At 34.9% G+C, this 27,682-nt stretch overlaps 1 protein-coding gene across 1 annotated transcript in view; it reads left to right on the plus strand.

The window, feature by feature from the left end:
- The window catches only part of LOC124357919 (peptidyl-prolyl cis-trans isomerase D-like), a 68,935-nt gene extending 42,288 nt beyond the window's left edge, over window positions 1–26,647 (plus strand). Inside the window, exons 6-8 of the mRNA XM_046810037.1 lie at window positions 4,017–4,135; window positions 17,716–17,842; window positions 22,585–26,647. Of these exons, the coding sequence (XP_046665993.1) occupies window positions 4,017–4,135; window positions 17,716–17,842; window positions 22,585–22,809 (471 nt within the window). The 3' untranslated portion in view covers window positions 22,810–26,647. The remainder of the gene's footprint in view (window positions 1–4,016; window positions 4,136–17,715; window positions 17,843–22,584) is intronic.
- The last annotated feature ends 1,035 nt before the right edge of the window (window positions 26,648–27,682 follow it).

Consider the following 27,682-nt stretch of genomic DNA (forward strand, 5'->3'; position numbering starts at 1 on the left):
TTGATAAATAGTTTACTAACAATGTTTTACTAACATAAAAAGTAAACTTCAATAAAATGAAAACCACATTTGTGTACAAACGCTGTAAAAAAGGATTGCATCCCTTATGTTTGCCTCACCATATTTGTGTTACCACCTAACTATAATTTGTCTATAATTGGAATACGGTGAACTGAACTCATAAGAAAACGGGACAAAGGTAAACAAACGGTATTAGCTCCCAATCGATTACATTTGGGCCTCCATGAATCCCATCAAAACATCTTCATCCATCAGACTGTGGCTGTCAGACTCTATCTTTCGTCGCTTGGAGCAGGGCTCCTCTTGGGAATCGTCAACCTTACGCTTTCAAAAGAGTGACTCAAGATGAGCGAAGCTGGGGTCCATGTCATCAGTTGGGTATGGTCTCATGGTTCGGTAGATGGTCTCCATCTTCGAAGCAGTGATCCCTCTATCTCTGGTTGCCTTGAAGAGTCGACCTGCAATGATGGTATTGCTGACAACGCCATCTTCGATTTCAGGAGCCATTCTGTTGAGCTTGGACATCCCAATCGTTGAGGCATTGGGATCAGGGTCAGGCTCAATTTTGAAACCCTCCAGAAGGTGTCCTACCATAAATGAATTATCCGGTATTGGTTGCGCTTCAGCTCTGATTGGCACCCCTGCCACTGTGTATTTCAGGAGCTCTGGGTCGTATTTGAAAAGCCCATTCCGAGCTCCCAGGTCGATGGTAGACGGCCCATAGGAGAACTCGAGTTTCAAAGCATGGGGTGTTAGAGGGTCGAATCCATAAGAGAAAGCGTAAGCAGCAGCAATGAGTACTGGGTGCCAGTTGTCTAGGTTGTCTCTTCCCTTGCTTGCTAGTCTCTTGGCCATGTTTCTCCCTGTGTGTGCTACTGAATTTCTGTGTATTTGGGGAACCAGAACGATGATGGTATCGTTGTAATAAGTGAAGTCATTGTTGTTGATCCTGCTCACCACTTCATCGATGAATCGGAGTAAATGGGATATGACGTAATGGAGTCTTCGAGAAGGGGAGTCGAACAGTGTTAGTACTCCGGGGCGTAGGACGACATTGGATGAGATGATCAGGTCATTCTTGGGTAGTGGGATTGTGAGCAGTTGATCTGTAGTCACTACCCTAATGGTCTCGGCGTCTTCGATCACACATGATTGTCGGAGCCCAGATTCAGAGTCGCAGTTTTCTGTTATGGTGAGTTTCCCCATCTGCCCAGTTCTAGTGAGGTTCACCCGATAACTTCCTTTATCAATGCCCAGGAAGTCTCTGAAGTCTTTGAACACCTCGGAGAAAACTTCTTCCTCAATTTTCAAGCGGGATTTGGACTTAGTTTCTAGGAAATTCCATCTCGTGTACACTGCAATGCAGGCGAAGCAGTGCTTCATGTCTCTGGTATCCCCTTTCTTTATTAATACGCTTACCACATTGTCTCCATCCTTGACGAACTGTCCCTGGATGTCCCTGTACACAAAGCTGACTGTTTCACGGCCCTTGTAAACCCTATATTTATAGCCTCCCTTTGTCTGATAATCCACGACATCAACTCTGCTAGTGCACGGGAGAGGAGTGAAACTTACTTGTCGGAATTTAGATTGCATAGACACCCGTCTCCCCATCAAGCATAGTAGGAATTGGACGGCTGTCAGGTGCCTTTCTTCCCAGGTGTCTAGGATGGTGGGGAGTGATGTTTCATTTATGGTAGTGTGGATCAATACATTCCTGTTTTTGTCCTGAGGTATCTTGCGATACACGGCTGCTTGGCAAGCTTGGGAGAGGGTGATCAGAGTGTGTGTCATTTCCTGCCGATGTATTGGCAAGTTTGTTTTAACCCCCTTAATGGCAAAGTTTGACTGAGAAATTGCATATCTGAAAACCCCCGTCGCATCAGAGGTTCCTACAGTCATTGGTTGCATTCTTGGCCTTGCGTCGAGATGTTGGAGGATTATTCTGACTTGTTGCATGAAATTCAATTTGGTGCTAAGATTGGCATCCACTATCTCTCTGATCATGTCCTCAAATTCCACATTGGTGGCTTCGTATTTTACCACTAAGTCAGGCAATAAAGTCTGTAGTACCATGGACTCCTGTAGGGCTCTTGGCACTCTTACGAGAGGCGCTCTTGTACTGACAACTTCCTTAGACATCATGACGGACCCAAAGCGGATGGTGGTTTCTTCCCAATTAGTTTCCATGTAGTCCCGTACCTCTTTTCTAGGGAATTTATATAAGACGTTGATCACTTTCCTCTGCTCTTCATCGGGTAGTGGAGCGTGTTCAATCCACCATTCCACCGTCTCCAGTTTGGCTAGCACTCTGTCCCGATTGTGGTTGTCTAAATCATTAGACAAGTAAGCGGGGGGAATCTTAAACCTTTTTGCTTTTTCAACTGATATAGCTATTGGGAATTTCTTACAAATGGAGCCCATAGTGGTCTGGAGAGGATTGGAGGTTAAGTGGTAGAGAGGACTTTTAAGTCCTAACTTCGCCTCTGTAAATAAAGACGTTTTTCATTTTCATTTTCATTTTCATTAACTATAATGCCTATGTACAAAAGTGTGTAAATTTTGTTGTTGATATTTTACAAAGTGTACATTATTTTTTAAGTAGAAAGTAGTTCATAGTGGAAAATAGGTACTTTGGGATTATACCGACCACACCCAGACATGAATCGTTATTTGACATTTTGCTTCTACTGATTACTAGATTAGCAAAGAACAATATTTCGTCAATATAAAACAGGAATCGTCTTATCGCAAACCCCTCCCCATCCTCAGACAGAGGTCAAAGTCGAGCGGTCTAGTAGATAACGTGATTACAGAGTCACGTCGCTTTGTTGTACTTCCGTGTTTTACCTCTACATTTCTCCAAACACAAAAATTCAACAAAAACAAACATTACCAAACTAAAACTAAACTTTATTGAAAAAACACTCAAAACTTGTTTTTATTCTTGATCACATTCCGCCACCCAAAATGCGAGTGCCTCCGGCCATCAGCACGGGCTTCGGTAGGTGCTGCCCACGCTGATGTCAACAAAGGAAAAACATCCCTCGAGATAGTACCTATCAGTAAAATATCAAATTCTAGAGGGGCTGATCAGAAATATAAATTGAATTGTAATGGAAAGGCAATTATGTACCTTGCAAATCATGTGATGCCGCGAGGCCTGCCGTAATCGGGATTCTCGAGAAAGATAAGATAACAGCGACAACAATACCGATCATAATACCTGGAAATGCTTGTAAGTTTGTAATTTAGTAATTACAGAGTTGTTTTTTCGTTCTATCATGTTTGTTTCTATAAATTTATATTTTTGTGTTCTTCATACTGGTGTGGTCGGTATAATCCCAAAGTACCGGAAAATATTATAAGCTTTATAAAGAAGCTAAATAGTGTAAATAACACAAAAAAGTAAAAATGTAACTTTCTAAAAAAATTAACGTAATTTTTTTTTGGTTTTTGAAATATTAATCAAAACTTTATGTGTGTATTCAGTTTTAATTCCTATTTCAAATGATAGTACGTGTTATAGTGAAATAATTTTTTTAAAGTACTATTTTTCATGTGAAACTGGAAAAATATAAAAACTGTAAGTAAAATGTCTACTTTTTTAAAATGTTTTAAGTTAATTACATTTAGAAATATCATTTGCTTTATAGTTTTTTATAAGGAAATTTATTTTACTACAAAACGATGAAAAAATTAGGAAAATATCTCAATATTTGCAATTTTTACAATTTTTTTAGTAAAACACTGCAAAACGGCTGAAATAGGCCTGGCATCCTTCAGTAGTATTATGTGAAAAATCACTGGCATTTCTCAGACCAACTTTAGATTTTTTGTCTGGCACTAAAAGGGTTAATCAAAGACTTCCGAAAATTTCCCTGAGCTCTGGTGTAGGTTAACAATGACCCTCTTCACCTACGAGGGCTACAATGCAACCATAGTTACTGTCCACCAAAACTATATAAAATAATAATATAAACACAATTTTGCAGGCCAATGATATTCTGGTAGCGGTGAAGAAGATCAAGGATGCCGGTAACCAGATGTTGAGAGATGGTGACTCGGTGTACGCTCACCAACAATACATCAAGGCCTTGCGCTACCTTGACTGGTACGTTCATCACACTTAACTGAGTGCTACCTGAGTTTGTTAAAGTAAATTAATGTCATAGTTGACATGTAAAATTGTTTAATGACATAATTGAGGTTACTAATATGTAATACATATCTTTAGAAACTTTCTTCTTGGCAGCCATTTTTATCTGGCAAGAAAAGGAAAGACTTGTATGAATTCAGAAGATGCAGCCATTATGCAATCAAACCCTCTTTTTTATCAAAGTATTTGCCTAAGATGGACACAGTCAAAAAGAGAACAGAAGACCAGGTCACAACAAAATAATTTCAGGTCTACCTCTGATATTTTTTTGTCTATATAACATTCTTAGAGTATACTTCAAAGGTAGAGTATACTTCTTATTCACCTTATAAAAACCATGACGTCACATATGATTCTAATTTTCTGGTGTCTTGAAAAAAAATGAGACCAGAAAAACTATTTCTTAAGTGTTTAAAAGGTAATTTAGTAAGAACATTAGACTACTGTTGTTGTATGAAAATGAATCATAGCTAACCTAACCTACTTAAAAAAAGTATTCATACTATTAAAACCACTTTCAATGTTAACATTTTACATTAGTTTAATATTAAAACTCCCTAATTTAAATTAGTCCACCTATGTGGACGTTATTAGCCCATGTATGGAAAACGATAAATGTAAGACTTTTTGCTCTAAAAAGGCCCAATTTTACGATGAAATGTAAAATAGATGTTATTAGCAGAAAAGTTATATGTGTGAGATGTTATAACAGGTTTTTACTGTAGCGGTATGGGGGAAATGATTTCTAAGATGGTAAAGAAAGGTAATTCAGTTTAAAGAAATTTATAATTGATGTTAGGAATGGTGATTACTGTAATAGATTATTGAAATATTGCTACATCTGCTGATCAATAACAAAATAGCTTCTTCAATCTTCCCTGTACTAAAATGGTGTAAACACCAGTACACAATAAATATAATGCATGTCTACTCGGAGATTGTGTAACCATGTACATCACTTTGGTTCGGATTTAAATTGAAGTGATTGACCTTCAGCCCTTTAATTGACTGGATTTTCAATGGAATTTTTAACACTTACATTGTTTACTAGCTATAGGTTTATTTTTTTTATTTGATTTGTCATATTCTCCTCTCTTATAAAAACATTAAATTATATGTAATTTATGACTTGGTTGTAATAAATAAATGTATTCATAAAAGTTTAGTTTTTCTAAAAATATTGGTTTTCATGAGCTATTTGCTGTAAGTTTAATATGTGGTAATAAATTTAAAACATTTTGATGAAAGAATTTCTTTCAAACATATTTTATTTTTCAATATTATTTACCAAACAAAATTGTTTGTTTATTAAATAAAATAGAAAGGAACTTCACAAATGTAAATCTAAAGTAATTTAAATATTAATTATAAAACCTGGGACTAAAAAGTAATGGTACTCCTAGGTACCATTATACTTTAAATCATATTTATAAATATGATTTAAATATAAATATAAATATAAATGATATACTTTAAATTTATACTTGACCCAGCAAGGCAAATATTAATTCATGCCACAATCATGTGAAATTTGTCACCAAATACAACCAATACAGTTTGTTTAATTTCATAGGTACAAAAAATTAAGGTTACTTAAACGCCCATAAGAGCCCGTGTTAACTTTTTCCCATTTACTCTGAACTTATTATAGCCAAATTTCCCAAATTTTTACTCTATATTTTTAAGTTTATTTAAAACGCTGTGAACCAATAAAAATATTAGAAACCCCCAACTAAAAAATCTTTTTAATTAAAAAAAATATATTGATTTTTTTGTTTTTAAAGTTGTTATTTAGGTTAATTCTGTTAATTATGAGTATAAATTGATAAATGCAGGTTCCACATCTCCACTGATATATAGTTAACCTGTGGTAAAAATTTGGTTGCGATACCTGTATTAGTTCCTGAGATAATGGGAAGAATATGTATAAAAATATGGTTTCCGGGAAAACCCACTTGAACATCAGAAAGGATATTTATTCAATAAACAGATAAACAATTCATCTTACAAACATTTAAAAGGCTCCAGGTGCATACTCCATTGGATCATCTGGTTCCTGAAGTAGGCTGGCCCTCTTCTTACTAAATCTGGCTTCTTTAGTTGCTTCTAATGCTACTCTGTCCGAAGTACGCACAAGCTCCGCGTCAAGTGATTTCAAGGCGTTGATCGTATGTTCTCCATAGTCGCTGAACCCAAGTTCTTTTAGCACTTTCAGCCTTGATATGTTACCATCATTGAAAGATATGACTGCCTCTAACACTCCAAGCTCTAATGTTAGCCTACCTACAAATATGTTTTTTGGTAGCCTATTCCATACTATATGCTTCGTTCACATTCTGAGTTTTTCTGTGGAGACATCGCTTGAGCAGTTCAGGTTTGGCTAGTTGGTAAAAATCAGGCTTGATGACTTCCATCACAGCAACAGGGATAGAGTTTTTATGTTTGTAAATAGCTAACTCACCTTTTTCTTCGGCTTACCAGTACTTACACCAGGTGTCTGGGGGCTTTGGACAGAGCCCATGATGAGGCGATTCGTCGCCTATACTATCTGGCTATCAGGCGTCGTTCGATACTTTGTGATAGTAAATAGCCCAGACTGCTTTTTGCATTTTTTTTAGGTCTGTGCAGTTGTTTCTGATTGCACTGCTGTAATATGTCTGTAGCTTGTAATTACCCTACTACTATTATTACTTTAAATAAATGGTTAAACTTAATTTGTATTCTGATTATAGTTAGAAATAACAAATAACTCAGTATGATATAAATGTGAACTTTAATGATGATAAATTAATTGACATACAAGTTTGAATTTTGAAACAAGATGTAGGATACAATAATGGTAAATTTTTTAATACAATTCTTAATTTTTAGGGCAGGGTGGTCGTGCTGGCTTAATGAAATAGAAATATTGGGTTTTTTTTTTATAAAAGATATTGTAATTTTGAAAAATAATTGTTGTTAAATTTTAATTATATTAGTTTTGAATTATTAGCCAAATCGAGTGTTCCTGGGTTTTATGTTCTTCCAATGAATCACTATTAAACTTCAAAGGAATTTTCTCACCCAATGTCTGTCTTCTGCTTCTTTGTACTTCAGTGATAATAAGAATTTAATAAAGTAACCTTTCAAATACTGCTGAATAAATGTAACCAGTTTCTTTATAATATTGATCTTGCTTCACTTCTTCCAGATCCCTCTCTCCTCTCCACCTTTCAAATATCTGCTCTCTTCACTCTTCAACAATCATCCCTGCACACTGTATCACTGACTTTAGTTCACTTTATAACTTTTGAATTTTATATGTAATAAGGAGAATTTTGATTAATTTTGATATATTTAATTTTGTATTTATTATTGTTTGTATTAAAATTTGAGACAATTTATAAATAATTATTCCTTAATTATTATTACTAACAAATTTCTAAATTAAATTAGGCCTAAGTATTGAAATGAATGTGAGATGGGCGTATGAAATGAGTCATTACAAGCTCATCAATTTTTTTATCGGATAGACGGCTTCTAATAGACCTACCATCGGATAGAGTTTTTGTTTTACAATTTGCCTTAGTTGCTCTCAATCTAGAGCCCATTCATTTGGCTACATGGTTTACGCATTCTATTTTTGAAACCTTTAGGTCATCATAGGGGTCACTTTCAACAACAGCTAAAAAAGCTTTAGAGTCTCCATCTCCCACCATTTCTTTGTAGCGGACCCCCCTCTTATCAATAGAACGTCCAAAAAGTGTGACTGCAGAAGCACTTTCCATTCCGCCTGATAAACCTTCATAATTTTTCAGGCATTTTGCTTGGTGAGCTTCCATTTTATGTGCGTAGTTTTCACTATTAGAAATCTTTGAACATCCACTGCAAAATTTAGTAAGCACATCAACATCAAGGACTTTTCCGGTGTTGGTACTCGTAACCGTACAACAGCCGTTCTTCGATCTGAATCCCCTCTTTTGCCATGTTCCATCGTAGGCTATACTAATATCTGAGCAATTGTCATTATTAATCACTGCCTCTTTGGTTACGTCAACTATAGACTCTTCAGCCACTAAGCTAACACAATGTCTGAATGTTTTCGTATACTTCATATACGCAGTGCTTGGCCTAGGCAAATTTAACATTCCGCAAAGAACCTTACCTCCTTCTCCGCCCTTTCCAATGCATCTAAGGCCATAAAACATTCTCATATTTATCTCAAAATAGTGCTCATTAAACTCAGGTTGACACTCATTCGAAGTCCAAAAGTTTTTAGCCGTATCATACTTCAAACATGAAAGCGAAAGCTGGCAAGCAAGACCATTACGCTTTTCTTCAATTTCAAGTAGCCTAATTTCACCTCGGCAAACTTTGCAAACAGCAAACTCTCTAATGGCATCTGATGATATGGCCATGCTAATAATTATATTCCCCCTTGTATTCATTGTAGGATGTCGATTGAGCAGAAAGTTTGGTTTCAGATGAGCTAGGTGGAGTTGGCTTAGGCCTACAACTTACTATGGGTTAGCTAGGACTGGATGATGCTCCTGACTCAAGTCCTATCACTTTTATAGTATGTTGATTACCTTTCGTAATTTCCTATTTCCTTTCGAACTTTCGTTTTTTGTATATTCTTTTTGGAGGAGTCATTATATCTAAATCACAACACGCAATATCACTTCAAACCAGACTAATAAACTCAGGATCACAAGAGCACAACTGTCTAAACAATAATAAAATAAACAATAACAATACCAAGGTTTGAAGGTTATTAGTCAACTTTTTCTATTCTTGTTGGCAGCTAACAGCACACTAGACAGGGAAATAGAAAATCAAAGTCACCTAAACACAGTAAAGGGGCAAAGTAATGCTGTAAGTTTACTATAAGAAGTTTCATGCAAGTGAGTGCACCTTGGTGACTTAAAACTCCTTGCATACATATTTTTTAAAATAAAACAAATATACTTCTAGTGGTCAGACTTTTATAAACGACCCAGATTATTGTTCATTAAAAATCATATAATACCTAATAATATAATATTATTAAAAAATTAAAATTTTAAAAATATTTTGCATTTAACCCTTTGACTAATCAACAATTTCTTATTTTTTTTCCAAAATTGATATGATTTTTAACAGGGTTATCCATTAAATTGATAGGCTAAAATTAGCTTTTCTATAGTGTTTTACTAGATAATTTGTAGCTTTATTATGTAATATAATAGAAACTTGAAAGTAGTTTTGTTCTTTAGACATTTAAATGGTCTATTAGGAAAAAATATAAAAAAGCCAAAAAAATTACTTAAAAATATTTTTTTTATTTATAACAAAAAAATTTTTTTCTTACTTTGTCAGTAGTAAACTAAAATAATTTTTTGAAATTTCTTATTGACAGTAATTTATTCTAAAAGTACGTATTATTGTCAACAAATCCAGAAAATTTGAAGCATATAAGTTAAAAAATGTATGACTTGTTGGTAAAATAACAAAAATTTACTTACGTGAATTTGAGGCAATCTGTTTGGAAATCTGGAGTCAAACACATTGAATGTTCTATATTAATTAAATTTGTTTGTGAATCCTGTCTTAAAAATACACTTTATTGTCAAAACACAACACTAATAAAAAAGTTATTATTTACAATATTTACAGTTTTTTAGTTTTTATAATTTCAGTGGCAAACATGCTTGCCGAGGCATTCAGCATGTACACCAAGACCACACCTTACACACACTGTCCGAGACCTCCGCTTCTTTCCTTCAGGATGATTGTCACCTGAACAGGTTCGGCACAGTTTTTCCTTCTTCTCAGGTAATTTCCTGAGTCCGAAACCAACTGATGGACCATCACCACCACCCCGGAGATTTTGCGGGATTTGCTTACTTGCAAGCCATTCCGGAGAAAGATCTCCTTCACTTCTTTCATGAACTCAGCCCTCTTCAGTAGGCCTTGTGTTGTATTTAACTTGTACAACACATGTGCATTCAGCACCATGCGTCCAAAAACATTAAATATTACTTTTTTGGCATGTTTCATGGTCCTCCGCTCATCCATGTACACATACAACATCTGGTCGGTTGAGTCAATACCCCCCATACCTTTATTGTACTGACGAGCAATTTTTGTTTTGGTCCGTATCAATACATGTCCACTTCTTCTGATGGAGTAAGTCTCTGAGGCAGCCTGGCAGTCAGTAGACAAAATCAAAAACTGAGATGAGTTTGATTTTTTTCTCTCTATGAGCCATCATTAGGAGAGGCCCTTTCCTCATATAGGTTTTCTGACCCACAGCATATTTTCCTAGTAGTTGATTAGGAATGCCTTTCCTATCCTTTCTGAGAGTGCCAGTCATAAAAGTATTGTGATCATACAAAGTCCTAGCAAGAGATATCGAGGTGAAAAGTTGTCGAGATATAAATGGTGTCCCTTGTTCATGCAATTTGCCATCTGTACCAGTTGCATGACAACTGTGCTACCTAAGCCAGTCTGTACCACTCTTTCATTTTCCTGAGTCCTTTGTGCTGCTTTATAGCAGTAGAAAGCTACACAATAACGTGTTATTGAGTCACAAAGGACCCAAAGTTTTATTCCCCATTTATGGTGTTTTTTTTTGGGAGGTACTGAGTCAATGCGACTCGCTTCTTCGTGCCAACCAATGATTCATCAACAGATAGAGCCTGTGTTGGGGAATAATACTATTTGAACAGTCTGTTTGCATGATCAATGATCGGTTGAAAACGACCACAAGGGTCATAACCTGGATTTCCATGTGGAATTAATTTGCTTACATCTACAATATGGAAAAATTTTTAAATAATTTGGAATCGGTTGCATGTCATCATCTTGGCAAAAAAGGGGGTAGCACTTGTGAAATGAGTGTCCCAGTAGCTAGTTATACTTGGCTTTGTAATCATTCCCATGTTTAAAATTATGGACAAAAATGCTTTCATTTCCAGCAATGTTACATCAACCCACTTCCTGACTCTGCTAAAAGGAGGCAAAGTTTCTTGATTTTTAGCAATGTATGATCTTGCGTATCGATTTGTTTCATTTACAAACACCGTAAGTATAGCTGTTGTAAAGAACAGGTTGAAGTACGCAATTGGTTTAGAATTTTGTGGAGGACAATGTTTTGGCCCACTCAATTCAGCAAACGTGAACCGATGATTGTAAGGTGGGTCATTGCCTTCCTCCACTTCAACCCAACTACTACTGTCATCAGCAGGATCATTTTGTTGGACATCAGTTTGTGTAGGCCTAGGCCTACCCGGTGGCGTAACTAACGCCAATGCAACCAATGCGGTACATTGGGGCGCAGGCCTTCAGGGGGCGCAGGCCCTAGAAGGGCGCAAAAGTGTTTTTTTTTAATTGAAGCTAAATTTGTGGGTAACAAAACATTTGACCACCGAGTTGTATTCGTTATTCTAACAGTACAATAGTATGAACTATTAATACACTATTTAAAAATATTCTCATGATGAGTATATTTGAAATGAAATATGATAACTAGTCCACTCAAGTCTAGGTTATCTGCGATGTTACTATGCCGGACTGATACGTTCAGTTTGAATGTTGGGACACTACTGAGCCGCGCGCTGTCCCCACAACTCAGTTTTACTCCGTAACTGCTGCGCATCTCAAGGTCATGCAGCATGTAGTAGGCCGCCGCCCCTCCCCTCTCGTGTGCCGGGTGCCTGGGCGAGTCCAAGTTTCGGCGGGGGAGGGGTGGCCGCTGCGCACTCACAGACTAGTCACCCTGTCCTGTCAGTCGGTCCTTGTTAGTACGATTGTGCGGTTCAGTAGTGTGAGTTTTATTACAAAACAATTTTGTCTGTGTATTTGTTATACAATTTAAATCAGTGGACCGTTTTTACCGTATAAATTTGTGCGTTTTTAATGGATTTCGTTATGATTGTTTGTGATTGAACGAAATGGACGGAAACAAAAGACCTAGTGGTGCCGAGTTCCGAAAAAGGAAAAAACAAGAAGAAGAAAAAGTGAAGAAACTACCAAAGATTGACACGTTTTTTAAAAAACGGGATTTTGTTGATACCTCTCAAAGTCAATCAGGTGACGATGGTGTTGGTGAGAATGAATGTGGGCTTGGGGGTAAAATATCCACGTCAGAAGATATCGTCGAATTGAATGTTCTTGCCGATAACCAAACTTCAGAAGTCCACCAAAATGTGAGTAAGTCTGCTGATTTAAATATTACATATACTGCTCCTTCTACATCAGCAACTGGCGGAAGTATTTCAGTACAAGAAAATACTGATGTCTTTGGTATAATCTGCAATGATGGTGGAGTAGAGAGTACAGACATAGCTCTTTTCTCAGAAGATATTAACAATGATGAATTGAAATCTCGGATTTTGAACTCCGAACCGTGTAGACCTCAAGGGCCATTCCCTAAAAACATTAAAACAAATAGATCCTTTTCGAAAGATTATTATTTTTCCGAAACGAAAACTGGTCAAAAAATTGAGCGCTTTTGGCTTTGTTACTCTCCGTCTTTAAATGGCGTGTATTGTGAACCATGTTGGCTGTTTGCTAACAGACTTGATAAAAACTTTAACAATGCATGGTCTACTGGGAAAATTAATGATTGGAGAAATCTGTCAACAAAAATTAAAGACCACGAATTGAGTAAGTGCCATATTAATGCATGTATCGCATATGGAATAAGAAAAAATAATAGAGATATCAAAACTCTTTTCTATGACAAAGAAGATAAACTGGTTGAAGTAATAAAGAGAATTTTGGATGTTATCATAACAATGTCAACCTGTAATCTAGCTCTTAGAGGTCATCGATCCGAGAGCATAAAAAATGTTAAGAGTGAGTCAGGAAATTTTCTGAATATTATTGATCTCCTTTCTAGATACGACCCTATTTTAAAGAATCACCTGGAAAACGAAGATAGTAGGGTAAAATACTTAAGCCCTTCAATTCAAAACGAGCTTATTCATTTGACATCTCATCAGATTTTGAGTGAAATATTGACTGATGTTCAACAGTCTCCATTTTTTTCTCTCATTTTAGATACTACACAAGACATTTCGAAAATTGATCAGTTATCAATAATCTTAAGATATGTTTTATACAAACCAGACCTAAATCAGCTTGAGATAATGGAATCCTTTTTAGGCTTTGTGCAAGTACTAGACCAGTCAGCCGAAGGACTAGAGGATCTTGTAGTTCAATTTATAGAAGAAAAGAAAATATCTTTTGATAAGTGCCGAGGTCAAGGATATGATGGCGCTTCTGTCATGAATGGAATTTACACAGGACTGCAGACCAGAATAAAATCAAAGTCTCCTAACGCTGAGTATGTCCATTGTGCTAGTCACAATTTAAATTTAGTTTTAAACGACAGTGTGAAATCGATTTCAGAGATTTCATCATTCTATGATACAATAAACAGTATTTATGTATTTTTCGGCCAAAGCCTACCAAGATGGCAATGTTTAAAAGAGTTGACCGACTCCTGTGTTATCAAGTTAACCTTGAAAAAACTCTGTCCTACTAGGTGGTCGTCAAGGTACGACGCTTTACTATCAATCAATGTAAATTTTGTCGCTGTGCTGAAGTGTCTATCGAAAATAATTTTGACTTCAAGCAAGAACAATGAAGTCGCAGAAGCAACTGGTCTTATAAAGGAAATGTCTTCTTTTGTTTGTTTTGATGTTAGTGTTTCAAAGTCGAATTTTAGAAAGAATCCAGATCACGTCGAAAACCCTACAGAGGTCCGACGTTAATCTAGACGATGCAAAGAATCTCCTTCAGAAGTGTTTAAATACTGTGAGCCAACTGCGAGGAGAATTCGACGATGTCCTAGATCAAGCCAGGAGGTTAGCTGCTAAGTGGAATATTGATTCGTCAATGACCTCCAAACGTAAAAGAAAAGTAAAGACTTTTTTTGACGAACTTTCTAGTGACTATGAGTTTAGTGATCCTGTGCATTGCTTTAAAGTTAGGGTATTTGTGAGAGCTGTTGATATTTTAATTTCACAGTTAAACGAAAGGTTTAAATCTATGTTATGTATAACTGACACGTTCAGTTTTTTAAACCCAGATAATTTGTTACGGTTTTCTGACGAACAACTCGTACAGTCAGCCTCTGACTTTTGTAAAAAATATGAATCTGATGTGACTCATGCTTTAGTTAACGAAGTCATTTGCTTTAGAAATATAGTCAAAGACGACATCAGAAGTAATAAAATAAGCAAAATCAGCCGGCTGGCTGATTATCTATTGATTGAAAAAAAGTTTATTTCATCAAGTGTGCCAAACGTATGTACTGCATTCATAATGTTTCTTACATTACCCGTGACTGTGGCAAGTAGTGAAAGGTCTTTTTCCAAACTAAAAAAAATTAAGAACTACTTAAGAAATTCTATGTCCAATACTAGACTGTGTGACCTTAGTGTAATTAGTATTGAACATGAGAGAGCTCGGTCTTTAGATGTAAAAAGGTTAGCTAGACGGTTCCTAGAAACAAAGAGCCGTAGGGGCTTTGTCAGGGAGTGGGAGTAGGAATTAAAACCCTCAATTAAAATGTCTATGTTTCATGTTTAGCATAAAATTAACATTAAGATAATGTTGGAGCTTCTTACATCATTTATATGTCACTGAATAAATGTAAAATAAATGTAAAAAGTAAAAAGAAGTAGTCTTATTTTATCGTCCTAAAAAGTACAATAATTAATTGAAAGTATGTAATGTGATCCTAGTCTTGTAGTTAGCCCTAATTGAAATGTTTGTACATAATCTTTGACAATCAAAACATGTAAATGTAAACAAAAGATTCATCATTGGTGTTAACATTTACCAGGTGTTTTGCCAAATTTAACATTAGTGTTTACGTTTACCAATTACCAGGTGATTGAATGATTGATTTAAATTTTACTAAGTTTGAAACTAATATGACCAAGAAATACAAACAGTAAAAAGTCATAACATCATAAGTTTTAATAATCCATTGATTATAAAACATTAAAAAATTAGAAATACCGTCATTTTTGACAGGATGATAACCTAAATAACCTAGTATATCATATATCTTTCTCTAATTGGATAGAGATTGTACAATGCCGTATGTAGCGAAGCAGTATCCAGGAAGACTTGCATTGGGGCGCAATCAAACTAGTTACGCCACTGGGCCTACCACCTTTTTGCTCAACTACACTAGTCCTAGATGGAGGCTCATCTTCCTCTGACTCTGATGTCAACAGAGGTACACTAGGCCTAGATAACATCAGTGGTCTGTTACCTCGAAATGAAGATGATGTACTGGGTTGGTCAGGGTTAAAAAGTAGGGTCTTCATCTGTGTCGTCTTCAAAACTATATTCACTAGAACTATCTTCAGATTCACTACTGTATCGATTAGATCCATTTTCAGAACCAGTGTCACTAGATTGGAAGTTAACACCGGCATCTCTAACAATGCCAATCAAAGTATCTTCACTCACAGGAGAATGCGGTCTCTTTTTACTCATTTTGAACTAAAATTATAATAACCGGCAATATAAGACAGTAATAACCTCAAACGAACCGATAGTGACACAATAATTACTACGCCGTCGGAGTTGAGCAGACGGAGCAGACAGACCGAGCTCAGACGGCACAGCCTTCCAAATTGCAATTTCGTTAAAGTTCGATGTCAAAACGTAGTATATAAAAGGATGATTGTTATTTTTTAAATTAATTAGATATATTCCTCTATCAATTGAAATATAGTAAGATTTATTTGGCAAATTAATAACGCTGAAATAAATTTATGATGCAACAATGATATATCGTTGCATATCAATTTTCGCCCAAAACATCAACAACGATATATCGTTGTGTATCACTTTTCGGTAAATTCACTCACAACGATTTATCGTTGCGTATCAGTCAAAGGGTTAAGTAACCTTAAATAGATTCTAAAATGTTCATTACTTTTGTACTTCCTTCTCAAATATAAGCTTACAATTCAACATATTATTTATAGTGTTGTAAAAATGTTTCAATGCTGTTAGTGGATTTTTATAATTATGACAATATATGAGAGTCAACAAAATTCATGAAATACCTACTTCGTAACTCACTAACCATAAATTAATCTGAGTGCACTATTACTGTTATGTAGTTGAACTACAACAAAAATAGGTGTTGGGTGACATTCTTATATATGACATTATTATTTTTTAACTTGTCTTATTGGCTGAGCCCCTCACTCAGAGGGCTTGCAAAGTGTCTGTCTCTTTGTGTGTCTGCATGATACATTGAGATAATTTATGTATAAACTTGAAATCCAGCATGATGCTTCATCATCAAAAATAGCTGGTGGCTGATGTTCTTATATATGACATTATTATTTTTTAACTTGTCTTATTGGCTGAGCCCATCACTCAGAGGGCTTGCAAAATGTCTGTCTCTTTGTGTGTCTGCATGATACATTGAGATAATTTATGTATAAACTTGAAATCCAGCATGATCCTTCATCATTTCTGTAAAGGCAACATCAAGTTCGATGATGTGCCTGTCCCCCCTTATATTTGATTTGGCTGTGATAGTATTAAAGAAGCTTAACTTTCTGTCGGATATCTCAAGAACTAAATGAGCTATATAGAGTCTTATCGATTATAAGCAAAACTTACTATAAATTTGGATATTTTACTATCTGTAAAAACATTTTACATTCTTTTTCTATCTTCTCTCTGTTTTCGCAGAGTATGTCAGGAACAAATTTAACTATGTACTTCGTTTTTACATAGACAACATTTCATAGCCTAACTGTCTTTAAAATATATTGAGAACGAGTTTTTACTTAAAAAAAAGATTGAATATGTTGATGGTGCTTTTCGGCTTTGTAATTTATCTGAGCATTAGCAAGGCCTTTAACTCAGAGGGACATTTGGAGAACAAATTGAGTTATGGCTTGAAATTATGCTTTTATCTTCATTTCAGCATGGACATCATTGAGTTATGGCTTGAAATTATGCTTGTATCTTCATTTCAGCATGGACATCATTGAGTTATGGCTTGAAATTATGCTTGTATCTTCATTTCACCATGGACACCATTGAGTTATGGCTTGAAATTATGCTTGTATCTTCATTTCACCATGGACACCATTGAGTTATGGCTTGAAATTATGCTTGTATCTTCACTTCAGCATGGACACCATTGAGTTATGGCTTGAAATTATGCTTGTATCTTCATTTTAGTATGGACATCATTGAGTTATGGCTTGAAATTATGCTTGTATCTTCATTTCACCATGGACATCATTGAGTTATGGCTTGAAATTATGCTTGTATCTTCATTTCACCATGGACATCATTGAGTTATGGCTTGAAATTATGCTTGTATCTTCATTTCACCATGGACACCATTAAGTTTCATAATGGTGCTTTCGTGGGATTTGCTGAGCGTTAATGTAGCCTAATTGTCCACAGAATATCTGGTTGGGCATCACGATACCATTTATCAACGTTCTTTTGCCTCATCGTACTTTAATCCCTTTTAGTTAACAATTATATGTGAACATGTGTGATGTGTCTAGGTATGTGTTGGCTCACACGGCCGAACAGAGTCTACTGGCACAAGTCCGAGAGCAGTGCTGTCTCAACGTTGCCTTGGCGTGCATTAAAATAAAGCGCTATCGGGAAGCAATCTTCTATTGTAATCAGGTAAGAGACCTAATTGAAATAATTGTGGTGAGTAATGCTCAATAGCTAGTTACTCAATTCATAATGACACAAATAGCAATACAGTACATCTGGTTAAATTGCACAAGTAACATTTGTATGACCACTTATTTTATAATATGTGGAGTGTGTAGGAAAACAATGAAGGTGAATTTATTTTTGTTTTTATGTTGGTAATACCATTAGGTACTTTATTTTACTAGAATTTGTGCAGTTAAATGGAATTGGAAGCAAGTCGCTTAGATAGTACTTAAATTAAATACAAAAGATACCGGCATTGCGGGAAGAATGATGAGTGCCGTCAGGTTGAGAGTGAATAACTTAGTTTGCTTGCCATCACAATTGTTGTAGCCTCCACATTTTGTTTTTATGTCACAACTTTTCTGTTTACTCCCAAAATCCAGTGAAGTTGTTCAGTGTTGAGGCTGTTATATGTCCAGATTCTAGTTTCATGCAGCGTTTGTGACTAACTAGAATAACTCAAATTGGGTATTCATGATTGTATTCATTTTGGATATTGAGTGTGGTGTAGTTCTTGAGCAGGAAAAGCAGCCTAAATAAGTTACTGACACAGCAAAGAGAATGAAGGCTCAAATACAAGAAGTTGGAATGGAATGCAAGTCGAATAAGCTTAAGTTCTTTCAAAATACTTCTAATTCAGAAAGGTAAAAGATTATTGCAAACTTAAATTGTCTTAATGGCAGGAATTGTCAGAACTTATGCCTTGCTTCTCTTATTGAATCTAACTTTTAACTCGCTCTTTTATGTCAGATATTATAAAAGCATAAGAATAGAGGTCTGTGACAACTACAATGTGTATGGCTTCAGGGGCAAGGCATATCAATCAAAATCAACGTTTTGTGTCATATGCTCTCAGTATAAGTTAATTAATAGAAAAATTTAGAATAAATAAAAATAATAATATAAACACAAAGTTTTTTGTTTAATTTGCAATATACAGGGTGAATTTAAGTTAGTATCAAAAAATTTTTTTGGGTGATACTACTCAGTATTATAGACCAAAATATGAAAATAAAAAATCCCATCTATCTTTTAACTACGACTAATTTCGCTATTATAAAAAAAAAATCATGTTTTGTTTCAATAAAACTCTCAATTTCCTCCATTATTTTTAATGTTTTTTTAATTCTGAATCCATTTTTGAAATCTACACAAAATTTTACATGGGAATAATGGAGAAAAACTGTCTTGAAAATAAGTTTGATACAAACAAATTGCTAATAAATCAAATTCTTAAGTTTTTGGCAAAAACATTAAAAAGATATTAGACCCGAGGAATTAAATGAAGTTAATTCTGAAGAGAGGCCAATACCACAAAAAACTTGCCCATTTTGTGGGCTTTAAAATGACATAATGCATTGTCATATCTTATCAGTTTTTACTCCTGACTATCTTATCTCTAAAATCACAAGTATGAAGGAACACCCCATTTTTCAGGTTTTATTTTGTCTTTCAGCTGACTTTAACTCTATCCACTTAAAAATAGTTATTTGAGTCGTAGCTATCATGGATTTCACATCGAGAGAGTATGCAGAGATGCATTTTGTATATGGTTTTTGTGGCGGGAATGCTCTGGCTGCTCAGAGAGAATACCACGCTCGGCATTTCAGCAATGAAGTGCGTCAGTGGTTAACGGACAATTACCCGACATGGATAGGTCGAGCTGGAACTGTAGCTTGGCCAGCCAGATCTCCTGACCTATCTCCTATGGACTTCTTTGTTTGGGGGACTATGAAACAGGAAGTTTACTCAACTACTGTAAACTCTGAGGAAGACTTAAGAAACCGGATTGAGTTAGCTGCCTAAATCGTGCGTAACAAGTTATCTTCAAACGTGACGGTTAGGGCCATGAGGAAGCGTGCGAGAGCCTGCATTAGAAACGGAGGCAGGCAATTTGAAAACAATTTGTAGATTACTTACTTTTATGATTATTCTTTTTTGTAACTGTTTTTTATGTGTTTATCCTATGTTTGATTTATTATTGAATTAAACACAATTTTGACTGGTTATTTGGCACCGTGATATTTTAAGTAGACCTTGTTTTCCAATACTGATTCTTTAATAACCAGTAGAAGATGAAAATAAAAGTAACGTTGCATTATGTCATTTTAAAGCCCACAAAATGGGCAAGTTAAAAAATGGATTCAGAATTAAAAAAACATTAAAAATAATGGAGGAAATTGAGTTTTATTGAAAAAAAAACATGATTTTTTAACAAAATAGCGAAATTGGTCGTAGTTAAAAGATAGATGGGATTTTTTATTTTCATATTTTGGTCTATAATACTGAGTAGTATCACCCAAAAAATTTTTCGACACTAACTTAACCCTTTAAGCGTCATGAAAAATTAGACCTGATCTTTGATAAAGTTACATTTTTTTAAAATTTCCAATGTGTAAAGTTAAATTTATTTTCGTTTCTGTATGTCAAAATAGAGTTATTTAACGGTAAATAAAATTCGTTTAGCCTTTTTTGGATTACGTAGGATAATTTTTAACTTTTGAGAATATCGTAGAATAGCAGTGTAGTTGTCACTAATATTTTTATAATTTATTCAGTAAGTATGGGAATGAAACACAGTTTTATAGATAAACGTATACTATATTACAAACCAATAAAATTAGAAAAATACAAAAGTAGACAAAGAGTGTTTATTTAGTGGCGGGCTGTCACAACTGACATTCCACGCGTCTCCCGCAAGCCACTGTTATCGCGTGGACTTTGAACCTTCTTATCGCTCGGCAACGTGTAGGACAGCCTTGCAGGGCTTGAATTATGTTTCTTGCTTTGTGATAACATCCTTATGACCGTAGTAAAATATTAAAAAGTTTGGGGTTGACCAAGTAATTGCTCAGAATTACCAAATCTTCAAATTCCGAATCGTCTGGATAGGCCATTCACACGAATAATGGTAAAAAACACTAAATAAATACTGGAAACTGCTGTATTTAATATGAATAATTTACTTTAAAAAGAATAAGACACAACAGAAAATTAGCGATAACCGAAATACATATGCGTGTACCGGACGCTTCTCACTAACAACTGGCTAGATGCCTTGACGGGAGCTCCCGTCAATGACTTTGTGAAAGGCGCGGGGCCACGCCCGCTAGACAGTGTTTGGCCAATTAGAAGCAACTGCCACTCCCATTGTAACAGAATTCGAGGCAGGGCAACCCGTCTGTATGTCGCATGACGACTAGAACCATCTAACAGCAAAATATTCAACTAACATAGCAGTAAGAAAATAAAAAATGCAAAAACGCGGATCCACGGCAATAACGTTTTGAGCTTGTAGTGGCCCTCCGCGGATCCGCGTCAATAACGCTGGAAAGGTTAAATTCACCCTATATATATATATATATATATATAAATTTAACAACAAAATAGGTTTCACTAGTTTGATTTTCTCAGAATAGTGTTTCAGAGACACTCATTGTTCTTCCCACACACTCCTCAAATGTACTTGGTGAAAGTTTGATATATTACTCAAAACAAGATTCCAAGTTTGTCATTGCTGAGATACAGTTGCGAGTTAACTTATAATAATATACATTATATTATTATAAGTAATAATATATTGAGTATAAATAAACAATACCCTCAGGATAAGTTACTATTCAAATTCAAATTTTCTTTATTCATACATTTAAGTACAGATTACAGGAATGGCATCAAAATAAATTTAAATAAACACCCATCACAACTAATGGCAACAAACAAAAACCTGTTTGACTTTTTTTTCTGTTTTTAATCTCTTTTTTTTACCTCTGTAGACTTCTACAGATCAAGTGAACACAATTTTATTTTCATCATGGTGAAGTTAACTTACTTACTAGTTAGCTTATTAACTACTTTGATTTCAGATATATCATACATCAGATACATCAATGGATTTTATACATTAGCAAAAATCTCTAATAATACTTAAAGTTACCTACATATTTACAGAAAAAAACTCATCAAAAGAGTATAAAGATAAGGCTAACAAATAATGTTTCAGTGGTTTTTTGAAACGGTCATAATTTTGCTCATTTTGAATACTAAGAGGAATATTAAACAAGAATTTTTTACCAGTGAAAATAGTTTTCTTTTCATAAAACTTTAGTCTATGTTGTTCCACATACCTGTTATATCTTAAATTGTAATCATGGTGATTAAAAATATTATTTAAGTTGTTATATTTTTTTACGTCTAGAACAGTTTCATAAATATACACATCTTACACAGTCCTAATTTAAAGCCGAGAATAATATGGTTTCACAAGCAACCCATCATGTGACAAACTGTCAAATGCTTTGGTAAGACCAAGAAAATCTCCCAATAACTTTTTCATTTCTGTCAATTGAGTCTATAATGGATAAATTTTACACATGCTTGTAACTGTGGATTTGTCCAGTCAAAAACCATGTTGATCAGTATCGAGTAATTGATTCAATTCCAAATATTTCATAAGCTGATTATAAACTACTTTTCAAAAACTTTTTAGAATACAGGTAACAATGATATATGTCTATAACTTGATAGGTATTTTGTGTTTACTTTTATATGAAGAGGTATTACCTTACCAATTTTTAATTTTCATGGGAAAAAATCATAAACTAATGATGAGTTAATAATGTGCATGAGTAGCTTGGAGATAAGGGGGAATGATTGTTTTACCAAAGCCATTGGAATATCATCACTGTGTTGTTCTATAACAGGTACCAAATATTGAGGGCAACGTAAAGGCACTGTTCCGGCGAGGGTTAGCAAATATCGGGCTCAATGAACATCAGGAGGCGCTGGCGGACTTGCACGCGGCGCTAGTATTGGCTCCCCCCGACCAGAGACCGGCCATACTGAGTGAGATCTCACGAGTGAACCGCTTCCTCCACAGTTACCAACAGGCCGAGCGACTCCTGTGCGCTCGCATGTTCCGCACGTGACCTTCCCACACACCTCCCAACCTTCTGTGATATGTTAGACTGGCTCCACACTTTTCTACTTTTAATATTCAGTTGCTATATTTTGTTGCATAGGAATAATGGAATAATTATTAACATTGTAGATACAGTACAATGTTTCTAACTTTATAACTGATTTACCAGATTTTAAGAAACTTATCTTTTGCCAACTTCTCAATGGGTTTTTATATAATAATTATTGTTTGAAACCAGCTGTGATCTCTTGATGATTTAGCACTCTGACCAAGAGTGCTTTTAACCACTTTCTTGAATTCCTAGAGATGTGATTAAACAGAATTTTTATCTCCCAATAACATTGCAGTTGTTTGAAAATGTAGTTGAATAATTATTTGTTCAAAGTACTGCAGTTTAAGTTTTCCGACACCATCTATCATGGGGAACAGCTATCCAGAACACACATGAACCATTGAACATTTGCATATATGTTAACAGTAATATCCAATAACTCTTATAGAATAAAAATTTGGACTGAAATCATTTAATATACCCTAGATTTATGTTTCTTTGTTCCTACAAGTACTTTTTATGAATCAATCTCTGTTGAAATGTTCATGTATATAACCTATATTGAATGTTTTGAAGGTTCAATTCATAGAAAAGTTATAATATAACAATATAATTCCCAAATATTATTGTACATTTTAAAAGTAGCCATTATATTGGAACTTAAATATGTTCTAAAACATTTTTAAATTAATTTTATTTTTGCTAAACAAGCTTTTTTGCCTTGGAAAAAAGGTTGCTTTGGGATTGAAAGCTTATAATCAGTAAAGTTGTGAGCAATTGCTTAATGTGCATGAGTATGATTATTGAATGTTGGTTTTAAAATTTAGGTGAAATAATTAAAAAATAATTCCCATCCTTGGGTGAAGATTATTTCCTTCCAGTTTTCCAGCTGTAAGGACGTAAAACTGAAAACTAGTTTTCTGTATGGAAATTAGAATCTGTGAGTGAAATGAATGCAATATTAGAGTTAGGAACTTGAAAGTATACAGAGATAAGGCACTTTAATTATTTTTGTATTTTTATATTTACTTGCATACCTAATATGCACTTAATTGTTATAATTATAATAACTAGTGTCAATTAAGGAAATATAGTGTAAAAGTTTATTGTGGAATATAAGTTTGTAAGACTGACGAGTTTGAGACTTTCGCACAAATGAAGCCTTCTTGTGGTTACATCTTCAGTGTGTGAGTTACTGTTATTTAGAGAGACTGCAGAACTTAGTGCTAGAATGGTAGAGATATTCATTTCAAATAAAATAAGTTAAGCTGAGATAAATGTATTTGTCAGTCAAAACTAGTTCTAACCAGTCCATCCGTTTGTAAATAGATTTTACTGTTTACACAAGTCAAAACTGATGTCAACTCTTTAGAGACTGGCTGAAAAATTAGACATAGCAGCCGAAAAGACAATTTTATCATAAGCATTTTTCATAATTTTGCTAATAAGATTGTATCTCATGTTGATCACAATATTTATGGCTACAATGACATTTTTATAGTTTTTCTTAATTCTATCCTCTTTCATTTTTCATATGTACAAGATGATTATTTTATGGTATAGTGTCCTTTTTTTCTAGATAGAAACTATATTTGATTGTTTTTATTAGTTAAATAACTAAATTAAATAATAAAGATGTACATTGATTGTACCTGGTTAGAACTTGTTTTGCCTCCTGCATTGATGCTAAATTATAAATACCTTTACTCTTACCATCGTTGTCAACCCTACTTTAACTAGTGTCAGGACAACTATAATCTCAGTTCTTAAATCAGGGTGTTAAACTGAACACCAAGTCAATCTGTAAATTACCTCACTAGATAAAAAAAATAATTAATTGGACCGCTAGCCAAAGATAAGAACAGGCTACAGGATTATAAACTCAGCACACATGTAGCAACTCACTAGCTGATGCTTAATATAGCATTTTTTTATAACAAAGAGCCGGGGTTCTTGGGCCTGGTAATTTCCTCTCAGCCATCCGGCTTATTGTGCACCCTCTTCCAGGTTTAAGCTGTGTCAAATGCCAGGCCTTTACAAACCATGAGATCTTCTGTACAGTGCTTATCTGCTCCAATACCTCTTCAGTATGCTTAAGAAACCAAGGGATTTTGAGTGTTTGCTCTGTAACACCGACATTTGAATATGACGTGCTCAGCTGTTTCATCAACCTCGCCATATTTACTGCACAGGGTTTCCTGAACATGAATACCTGTTCTGTTCTGGAGGTTTCGGAATATCCAATGTTCTGTAAAAAAGTAAGCCATCTTACGGATCTTCATTCTACTCATTCTAAGGGCATCTGCTGTAATTTTTCTTGATGGCCATTGAAAAACCGCTTTGCTTGAACGTTTCCCTCAGTTCTTTCCTAATGTTTTTGGTGTTTGTAAGACACCCGCTTGGCAACCGATCTCTGTGCTAAGTTATAGGAAACTCCACACATTAGTTCAGAACCAATAATAGGATAACTGGCTACTAAGATAGCGCAACTATCTGCTCCATCATTACCTTAGATCCCTCTGTGTCCAGGCACCTAAAATAGTAGAATAACTTTATTGGTTTTGGCCTGTGATTTCATGGCCATTTGGCATTCCCACACTATCTTTTAGATGCAGCCATGGTTGGCCAAGGCCTGCAGAGTAGGCATGCTATCCGAGTAAGTGTAGATGGTTTTGTCTTTATGTCTACAACTACAGCTGGCTCTAGAGCTGGCTCCCCAGACACCTGCCTCTTGACCACTCAGAGTCTCTGAGCCAAAGTTGGTAATCAGCTGATTGCTGTCTGGTCTTTTAACACTACCAAGATTGAATTCTGTCAAACACAATATTTAATCTTAATTTTAATTTTGCTTTTATTTCGTGACTTTTTGTCATCAATTTCACAATCAATTTAGTGTACATTTATTGTTGCCAATCTTAGTTGTGTTGAGTGCCTCAGTATAATTGACACGTTAATATTGTTGTTGAATTGATTACCAAATAGGTCTGACGCTCGGTATGGGAGAGTTAGGGATGTTGTCATGTTGACCTTGAATCGCTTAGTGTACAGAGTACAACTGGGCTGATATGGCAACGGTAATACTGTACTGTTTACTTGAACCTGGATAACTACACTCCCTTCAGTTAGCTATTGTGCAATCCATACAGCTGTGACTTTGTTTATTTGCAGAATCTGTTTTGACTAGAGCGACTTTTAAATAGTCTAAACCGGTTTTGACAACTTGGAAGAGTTTCGAAAAATATTCAACAATGTTGATTGTACGTTAAATTAGATAGATAAAGGTTTAGAAATGATGCAGAACATATCTTCAGCAGGGTTTAAAAATAGCTTAGAAAGCTAATCGGATTAGAAGCCAAGTTTAAAATCCTACTGTAATTAATGGTAACATCTAAAATATGAAATGTTTGTTAGAAGACATAATATACACTTTAAAGTATCTGTGTTTGTTAGGTGATACACTTTATTTGATTTAAATGTTAATTTTTAAAATGCTTGTAGAATGTTAAATACCAAAGTATAAATAATATGATGTTAATCAACAATGTTATATAATTAGCAAACACACAGTTATTAGGCAATTTCTTGTTTATAATAATTTGTTGGTGCTGTTAACTAAATAAGATATAAATATTTAACAAGTGTTGGATTTTGGCAATGTAAATATGTAAGTTTGCTCAAATATTTGTGATTTTAAGACATGATTTATTAAGAAGAATAACTTTATATAAAAGCTATGTGATTGTACTTTTGATGTAGCTCCAATGTTTTCATCATTAAATTCACAGTGCTTAAACTTTTGAGTTCTATTTTGCCTCACAATCCAGTCTACTAAAGTAAAGATGGTTCAGTTCTGAATCTTGTAATGGTAGAAATAAGTTTACTTGCAGACACAAATGTAGCCATTGTGCCAACCCCCCGGTAAGCAAAAGAGTCACTGATTCCACAATAGAGTACTTGTTACTTCCACAGACTCCTCAGGTGCAAACTCCCTGTGAAGGCAAAGAGTTACTGATTCCACAAGGAATAGTTATTAAGTCCACAGACCTCTCAGGTACCAACCTCCTGATAACATGAAGAGTAACAGATTGTGTAATCTATCTAGGAATAATAACTACTGTATCTTGTTATTCCTAGATACCGAGCTACACATAATTATAACACATTATATGTGCACTATATGAACACACAGCCTGGTTTTACTTGAAATCGATAGAGTAATTTTTTCAAATCAATAAATTTATCATGAGCGAAGATAATTTTGCTGAAGATCAAAGTTGGAGGGTAGCAAAGGGGTTAAAAATACGTAACAATAACTTTATTCAGAGATATGTTTATCGCCAACCGTCTAACCAACCGCCAGACACATAAATAACAGTTATTTCACCATCAGACAACTAGATAACGAAACAAAGTCGCCACTGAAGCTCTACATATAGCTAGCCTACGCTGGTTTAACATTTATGTGTCTGTTAGTGTTGATGTCTCCCCGTTTCGACCTTCACCAAAACTAGCGTGGCTGACAATTCAAAAAGATTTTTTGGGCAAATTTCTATAGTTTTTTAGGAAAACTTGGTTGTGTGCTTATAAAATGCTAATTGGCTCTTGGCAAGTTTTGATTTAAAAGTGCAATAGGCATCCATTTTACTTGTGTCCTCCTAAGAAGTGCATTCACACAAGTTGGTATCACAGAGTTTATTTGATTCAATTACACATTTACATTAGCGAATTATACAGACAGTGTGCTTGCAAAGGCTTTTGCTTTCAACCTAAATATAAAAATTCAGATGTCACACTTACGGATTGAACTAGAAAAAATTCACAACTTTCA

Source organism: Homalodisca vitripennis, chromosome 3 (genome assembly GCF_021130785.1).
Source record: "Homalodisca vitripennis isolate AUS2020 chromosome 3, UT_GWSS_2.1, whole genome shotgun sequence".
Lineage (NCBI taxonomy): Eukaryota > Metazoa > Arthropoda > Insecta > Hemiptera > Cicadellidae > Homalodisca > Homalodisca vitripennis.